Source organism: Humulus lupulus, chromosome 6 (assembly GCF_963169125.1).
Source record: "Humulus lupulus chromosome 6, drHumLupu1.1, whole genome shotgun sequence".
Lineage (NCBI taxonomy): Eukaryota > Viridiplantae > Streptophyta > Magnoliopsida > Rosales > Cannabaceae > Humulus > Humulus lupulus.
Window position 1 is genome coordinate 60,129,096 of NC_084798.1, and position 8,438 is coordinate 60,137,533.

General features: G+C 39.3%; 1 protein-coding gene across 1 annotated transcript; it reads right to left on the reverse strand.

Annotated features, from left to right (window-relative positions):
* Positions 1-4,987: 4,987 nt before the first annotated feature.
* On the reverse strand, positions 4,988-8,138 carry LOC133782209 (uncharacterized). The gene is made up of 5 exons (XM_062221433.1): positions 7,957-8,138; positions 7,273-7,481; positions 6,265-6,504; positions 5,902-6,050; positions 4,988-5,447 (listed from the first exon to the last, which is right to left on the reverse strand). The coding sequence occupies exons 1-5, from the start codon at positions 8,044-8,046 to the stop codon at positions 5,251-5,253; spliced, it is 885 nt and encodes a 294-aa protein (XP_062077417.1). The 5' UTR covers positions 8,047-8,138; the 3' UTR covers positions 4,988-5,250.
* Positions 8,139-8,438: the final 300 nt, after the last annotated feature.

Sequence of the window (8,438 nt, forward strand, 5' to 3'; positions counted from 1 at the left end):
TAAAATAAAAGATAGTTATGAAGTAGCCGGGGGGTCTTGTGGCGATTGCTGCTGCTGCTGGTCGACTACATCCCCAGCTTCTTCTCGGGCGCCTTCGATGCTGGTTGCTAGAGAAATTTCTGGAGACCTTGGAATTGTCTCTTCCTCCAGGCGAGCAACGCACCTAGCCAGCTCCACGTCCCTGATATGGTCTGGGAGATAGGAAAATTCGGCAGTGGGATTGTTCTTCCAGAACAAGTAAAAGCACTCGAACGATGCCCCCTCATAGTCTTCAAGGTTGCGGGCATTCTGTTCCTCTAAAGCAGCAACCTCTTGGAGACTTATTGCAAGCTCATCTTGAAGCTTGTGGGCTTCCCGATAATTCCTGAGCGAGACATCCTTGTACTGCTCCTTGGATGCAGTGATCTTATCGATACTTGCATCCTTCCTCTTCAGCTCCTCTTTAAGAGAAGCAATTGTGGCCTTGGTCACTTGCAGCGCCTTGAGGTGCTTCGCCTTGGATTTTTTAAGAGCCTCGGTATGCTTCGCCTCGACCTCTTTGAGGGCCTCAGAATGTTTCACCTCGACTGCCTTCAACTGCTCGGCATAAGTAGCCGCAGATGCCTTGAAATGCTTGGTGTATTGAGCCTTAACAGCACTGAGCTGATCGCTGAGTTTCTTCTCAAACTGAGCATTCTGCGTCCTTGAAGATCACCAACCAGAGGTCAGGGTAAGCACCCCCTGCAATCAGAAAAAGATAAGGTCGTTAATAGGAGCAAGTTAAAAAGACGATTTACAAAGTAGAAAGCAACTTACAACGAGCACTTCATTCAACGCGCGGCTGAGGACTTGGTCGACCCCCATGGATCCAGTCTCCTGGATTCCTCCCAGTTGCATCGGTGCTTTGTTATTTTCGACAGCCTATCTTTGGCTGAGCTGAGCACCACGCATGTAAGGTCGTCTCCTGAGGCTTCTTCCCGACAACCAGCCGACTGCTAGACGGTGGATGTTGGAGGTGTAGGGTCGACTGGAGCCAGAGGAGGAGCCTGTCCGACCAGAGATGGAGGATCTGGGTTTGTTGGAGTTGGAGGAGTCGCCTCCCTGGTAGGAGCTGGTGGAGGAGTTGTCTCCTTTGTTGGAGTAGACGCAGGGGGGTCATCTGTTCGAGGCTTCTTTGCGGGTTGATTGCTGCAGCCCTCCCCAGACTAGCGCCTGTGAGAATTTTTCTTGCTCGCTGACTTGGTGTACAAGTCGAAGGTACGTTCAGCAGGCATGTCTGCAAAAAAGAAACGAGCAAACAGTCAGGCAATATAATAAAAGAAACTTGCTAAGTTTAAGAAGCAAGGACAGAGGAATTGAAAGTATAATACACGAGCTATTATTATTGGTTGCTACATTATATACTCTACTAGTGTTACACTCACTCTCTGGCATGAAGAAGTCTGAATCTAAAGCAGGAGGATATCTAAATTGTCATCCCCGTCGAAGAGGTGACAGGGAATTGGCAGGCTATCTAAAAGCGTAAAATCAGTACCGTCTGATGACTCAAGAATAGGCTCTGTGGCCTTCTTCTTTCCCTTCCCTGGAAGGGCCGGTGCGGCAGCAGGTTGGGGGGCACCAGTTGGCTCGTTGATGGTCACCCCAGTTGCCCTCCTCGGAGGAGGTTGTGACACATCTGGCTGTTGTTCGGGGACTTCAGTGCCGGTAGCATTCCCCGCAGTAGATTTCCTCACATCCTGGTGAGGAGCCAAAAGGCTGACCAGTCTCAAATTGGCCTCTGTGACCAGCTGTTTGACACTTTTCTCTATGTCGGTCATGCTAGCCAGGAGGGATGATCGGATCACCATGTCCGGAGTAGGGTCTGGTCGCAACCATGGGCCTGAAACGCACTAAATTTCTAAGAGAAATGCAGCAAAAAATTAAAGGAAAATAAACGACCAATGGTACAAAGACTTTACCTCCTTGTGTGAAGGCCAGGTTGTTCGCGACCATGTCAGTAGTTAGAAAGTACTCCAGATGGTACTTCCCCATGTTCGAGATAAAAGTAGTGTCAATCAGGAAAGTGCGACCTGTTTCCTGGTGATAGAAGTGGAAGAACCTCGTGTTTTCCTGGTTGGGGTTAGATTTTAGGTCGAACAAGTAGTTGACCTCATGTGGCGTGGGGACAAGCCATTTCTTATGGCTATAGAGGATATAGAGTGCAGAAAGCATTCTATATCCGTTGGGAGTTATTTGAAAAGTAGCGACCCCGAAATAATTGGCCACTCCCTGGAAGAAAGGATGAAGAGGCAGGATCACTCCTGCCTCGATGTGATATCTCGACCAGGCGCTAAAAGTGCCTCCAGGAAAGTTCGCCCATTGGTCTTTGGTGGGTTGGACTAGGGTCACCCCAGGAAGTCCGTATTTTTTAATGTAATTAGCGATCATCCTAATCGTTACTCGGCTAGGAGGGGCGACGTACCATTCAACATCTGGTTGAACGGTGTTTCGAAGCTGAGCGCGAGTTTGAATGCTAGGGTCAGGGATATTTCTTTCTCGACCACTGGTCGAGGGAATTCCAGCCTGAGGAGAATGCTGATTTGAAGGGTTGAAAAATTTCTTTTTCTGGGCAGTGGATTTTACTCTACCCATGGCTGGAAGGTTTTTCTGAGGTCTATTGGGTGGGGTTCAAGAAAAAGGAATTTCTGGTATCAACAGCGACGGTTGCTCCTCGTCTTCAAGCAATTGGGCTAGCAAGTCGTCGTCGATAGGTCTTTCACCTCCCCACAGATCTTGCATGAAAAGCTGCGAACAGAGAAAGGGGGAGATGAGAACGTAAAGCCTAAAAATCTGTGTTGAGAGTTGGGATAACGTTGCTCGCATAACATACGACCAGCAACATTCTAACAAAAACACTAAATTTTATTCAAGCAGTTTGAGAAGCAGATTAAAAAGCAGAAGTAAAAAGTTTTTCAAAGAAAAGCTTTTTCGACTCCGAAGGGGCGGGAAAAACCCAGTTTTTCAGCTAACTTAAAAATCGAATTTTTACTTCAATTTTATGCCCTTAAATCTATAATCTCGACTACCAAACTGGCTCCTAACTCCTACAAAACGTTCCTTCACTACCCTATCAAGCATCTATTGATATACGCACAATCCCCATAATAGTTTCAGCCAAGAACATTCAAAGGTTCAGAGATAAAAATAAGTATGAAACAGTTTTGCATGGCAACTCAAACGTCTAAGGAGTTCGTGAAACTTACTTAGATGAAAAATGAAGTCTAAACACGAAAGCTTTTGAACGTCCGGATGTGAGTTCCTGGGATTTCTGGGCTCTGAAGATGGAAGTTCTTCGCAGTTCTTGGAGAGGAGATGGTGAGTGAGAAGTAAAAAGTAAGAATGTGGATTTGGGGTATTATTTATAGTGACTGTGAAACAGTAGAAGAATTAATCATAAATTACATTTTTTAAAGCATGGGGAAGTGTAATAGCCGTCAGACAAGTTCTTGGGAAACCGCAAAGACTTGATTAGACATGACTGATCACTTTTTTCAACAAAGCATGGGCGGCTCTGACAGATTTTGTGGGGTATTCGAAGAGTCAGTTTCCTAAGTTTACTTATTGCTGGTCGCAATAAATAAACTTACAGGGCAAATGTTTACCCAAAAAACGGCTGCTGATGACGTGGCAGGGATTTCTCCCACGTGGCGGAAATGTTGTTCGACTATCGACCAAAGGCACATCACTTCATCAGGTTTAACTATTAGATACAACGAGGTTGGTCGCATAACTTGATTTATTTACTTCTAAGATTGTAATCTTATAATAATTCCATTGAATATTTCCTCATTATTACCTTGATACGCGGTTATTAAGGAAAGTTAAGGCCCATTGGCCCATGTAACCCTCATTGAACCTATAAATATGCATGAAATAGCTCAAGGAGATGACTTTTTGATCTATGAATCTTTTTGCTAAGTATTGAGAGAAAGAGAGCTATAGTGTGATTATTCATCGTTTTATTGTAATTCTTTCAAGGTTTGTGAAACTCAAGAAACCTAGTTCTTTGATCACGGCTTTGAGATTCAATATTAATAATAGCACTAAGTGGACGTAGGTCATTACCATTCTTTGGAGCCGAACCACTATAAATTCTTGGTGTTTTCTTCTTTTCCATTAGATTAAATTCTTAATTATCGTTTTATCTTTTGTCGTACATTTGACTCTGTGTCGTTGGTCAAATCAAGGGTCAACATTCTAATAATGAAGGAATATCCTTAGCTGCAATCTTTCTTCCATTGTAAAAATAAATAAAATAAAATAGAATTACTCATTAGTTTGGACTCTAAATTTATAACTACAATCATAAACATGTCACTAATAAATTAATGATATATTTTCACTGGAAATAACTAAAAAAAAAATTTCTGTTGTGCTAACATATTCCATATACATGAACCACGACATAAGAGTGATAGTGAAGGTGAATCCACGACTTGTGCTAACAATCTTGGATAGTTGGATCAACTTCCTTGACATCTAATATCTCTGTGTAATTATTTTTTACGGTATCACGAATCAAACTTCCTACTCAAGCCAACAAGAACCTCGACCAGTCGTCACCCGCGTCCAAATCTCCGACCATTTCTTTAGTACCATCTTCAAGTTAGTCTCTTACCAACTCTAAAGCTACACTTTAACGTTTTCATAATTATTCTCCTTGGGGAGGAGACAATCAGAAAAAGCTAAGTTATTAAACACTCGACTGCTACATACTTTTAATTTTTGTAACTTTTTTTTAAATTATAAATTTCTAATAATTTATTTGCTTAAATTTTTTAATCTGTAATTGTTTATGCTAAATTCACACCAGCAAATCGTGTTTGCAACCTTTAATTCCTACTACTAGTGTCATGGCTGGTTGTTGACTCTGTCTTAGTTCCCCCGAATTTTTTTAATGATAATGATGAAAAAAAAGTATATGTTACAAGGAAGACTTAACAATTAAAATACAAGAAACGAAGGCCAATATGAAAACGAGATTCAATACTTGTGAAATCGTCGATTTATACCAAAGACATACAGAAGATACATTCAAATACCCCATCTTCACTCACAAAATTCCACAAAACCAATTGAACCATTATCGCAAAAATACATCAAGCTATATCTATGATTAAAATTATATCATTATGTAACACTTATTTGAAAATGTTAAGCAGAAAACAACACTTCCAGATTCTGAGTTAGTTCAGTCTATGTAATACGACCTGTCAAGCACCATGTATAATCTTAATCTATGTTATGGAAACCTGGGAGAAGGGAAGTAATGAAGCCAAAAACAATCATCTGAATCTCCTTAACAATTCCCCACCACTGGTTACCCCCATTGCCGGCAGCCTCAGGTTCTGCTGCTACATTCTCATTTTCCACCGCTTGATCTGCATTGTCTCCAAGCACATTCCTAAACTCAGCTCCCGGTTGTCCCTCTGCAACAATTTCCATATAAACCTCTTTTTATTGTGATAACAAAAATAATTGAATTCATAATTACCAAGAAAATTGAGGCGCCTAACTGAAACTGGTGATCTATTGCAGTCAATAATCTTAAAATACTAACAAAGAAGAGAGAAGTATACATGACATGGTTCAGGAATATAACTTTCTACAGACCAGGCCGGAACAAAACTAAACTGATCTATACATCACTCTAGCAATGTGAGATCCTCATTCAGACGTTGACTCATCAGGCACTTTTCATGAGCCTGATGAACTAGTTAAAAAAAAGTCTTGAGTACTAAAATTATATATATTTTTTGTTTTCCCGTATTAGTAAGTGTCTTGAAGTTCTAAACAAATAATCATTGTATTTAGAAATTCTTAGTACATGCACCATTTTCCTCAAAAACTATGCAACATATCAAAACAAAATTAAAAATCTACCTGCAAAAGCAGCATTTTCAGGTCCCTGCCTTCCAGGAGGTAGAAAATTATCATCCCTGACTGGAGGGGGCCTCGGAGGATGAGCAGCTGCCCTATGCATACCTTGTGAAAGCCATCGTATCAATGGTGTAAGAGCTCCAGTTTGATATCTGCAATGTTATTCATCTAAACAGTTACGCTTCCACTATATGTCTTTAATATCAGTTTTTAGGAAAATTATCATGTCTCAAATTAACATGATCATGTAGACTCATATGATGATTAATGCCTTCATGAGGTCAGAAGTTGAATCCATCAGAAATCTCGAATTAAAAATGGTAAGAATGACATTTTACTGTTTTAAAAAGAAGTTAAAAAACTTACAGGTAGACAAGTGAAGCAAAAAACACAAGTACAATAAGCCTTTGTCTTGATCCATCTTGGTTGAACAAAAAGATTACAGCTGCAAGCTTCAGAATAAGCAACAAATCCAGCTGAAATGCAATTTGAAATCTCCTTACAGCAACTTGTCTTTGAGGTGCAGGCTGTTGATGTTGACGTTGCTGCTGTTGTCCCTCTTGCCCATGCTCCTCACCTACAGCACCAGCATCTGCACTTGATCTACTGTGGATGGGAAGAGAGAGTCCTTGTCAGGCATTAAAATAATTTTGGGCTCTGTAAATTATCATACTGTTTTCAGAATCAACCATATAACTAAAAATATGTGATGTATATTACTCGGCAACTCTGACTGATCATTTACTTTAATCCTTTACAGCTGCCTTTCTAAGGAGACTTGATTTTCACATGCCTCTCAAGCAGTTTATTCGATCCTTGGCATGTATATTTTGGTTTTTGAGTTGGTTATTGCTAAGCTGAGACACTCTAAATCCTTAATGTTATGAAGATAAATATACCAATAAATAAGACCATTACATAACTATTTCCAAAGCAAATTCACATGTGTTTTTACTTATATTTTCTTCTCTTTCCTCCTTTTCTTTCTTGTTTGTAGATTCTGGTCTTTCATGTCTGCTCTGACTTCCATACAGTTGTAGACCATAAAACTTGTATAAAATTTCCAAACCTAAATAAAATTCCCATAAACCTAAATATATCTTTATACGACAACAGACTTTAATTTAGACCATTCAAATAGCAATCATGAACAGCTTTCCACTGTCTCCTTACTCTAGACTAAACCTATCTGAGTGGAAGCCATTCAAATGTCCTTTTCATCAATTAAATAAATGATATAATCTAAGTTATGGAGAGTAAGGTTGTCTAGTTATAAATGGAGATATAGTTATAGATCAACGAAGAACAGTTTACAGAATCTCAAAACAGTTCAGTCACTCTGTAATTACAAACTAAAATAGGCAATAAACTTACGTAGGTATATTGTAAGTGAGAGGAATAAGAGTATTAGATGGAATTCCAACAACAGGACCCATATATGGGTAAACAGGAACAGCATAGATGCCTGCTCCTCGGTTCATATTTTCCTGATTTTGAGATGGATTTACAAGTGCAGGGTACATCACTGGATACATCTGAAAATCTCCATTTGGGAAAGGAGGAAATCCAGTGAATGCTGGAACCTGAGAAAGTAGAGTTATCAATTACTTCAAGAATAGCTTTGGAGCAAATACTACAACACTTGATAAAGAGACCAATAAAATTAATCAAAAGATACCTAAAAAATAGGTCATAATCTCAGATACCAAAAAGATAAACATCAGCAACAATAGACACAATTCAAAATTGAGCTGACTACTCCCCCCAAAAAAAATTTAATTGTCAAGCTTCCCGAATGTTTTGATCTCCAATATACTACTAGATCATCAGAAAATATAATACTTCTTCCTCTTAACAATATACACGTATACAAAACAGAAGCAAAATAACAATTCACGTAAAAAGGAAAATGAAACCCTAAAATCTAAATCTTGACAGAAAAAACTGAAATTATAGCTGTGGAAGAAATGAACTCGTCCAATGAAATAGAAAACGCCAGTCCTAAGAAATGAAGACAAAATTTGGGAAATTGGTACAAAATGAGAGAATGTCGAAAACCTGAGGTTGCTTGGGAGACACTTGTGGAGATTTCTGGGAAGACGAAGAAGATTGCGAGCTGGAGGACAGCGTTTCAGGCTTTTCCGCCATTAGAGACTCTGGTTTGAGGTGAAGGTTATCAAGTTTTGTATCTTCAATGTCTCCTTCAAGTCTATTGTCTATAAATTGGTCACCATTGCTGGAAATTCGTGCTCTTTTATTATGAGAGTTTTATTGCCTTAGAGTATTCGTGGCTTGTCCAATAAATTGACGCCACGTATCATAAAATAGATATGTAACTCAACTTAATGCAAACAAAATTAATTTAGTGGCCCCTCTATAAAAAAAAAAAAAATAATTCGACTGAACTTGATTTTTTTTTTCTACTAGACAACTTGAAACTTGAGTTAAAAATTGCACAAATAAATTTGTGATTTAGCTTTGTCACTTTTTTTTTGTTTTTTTTTATAGTTTTCTAAATACAATTTTAATAAAGAAAAAAT

Excerpts from the sequence above, each read along its gene's own strand:
- LOC133782209 (XM_062221433.1), bottom strand. The coding sequence starts at position 8,046 with ATGGCGGAAAAGCCTGAAACGCTGTCCTCCAGCTCGCAATCTTCTTCG. Across the intron at positions 7,482-7,956 it reads TGTCTCCCAAGCAACCTCAG|GTTCCAGCATTCACTGGATT; the intron begins GTTTTCGACATT and ends CTACTTTCTCAG. Across the intron at positions 5,448-5,901 it reads TGAAAATGCTGCTTTTGCAG|AGGGACAACCGGGAGCTGAG; the intron begins GTAGATTTTTAA and ends AAATTGTTGCAG.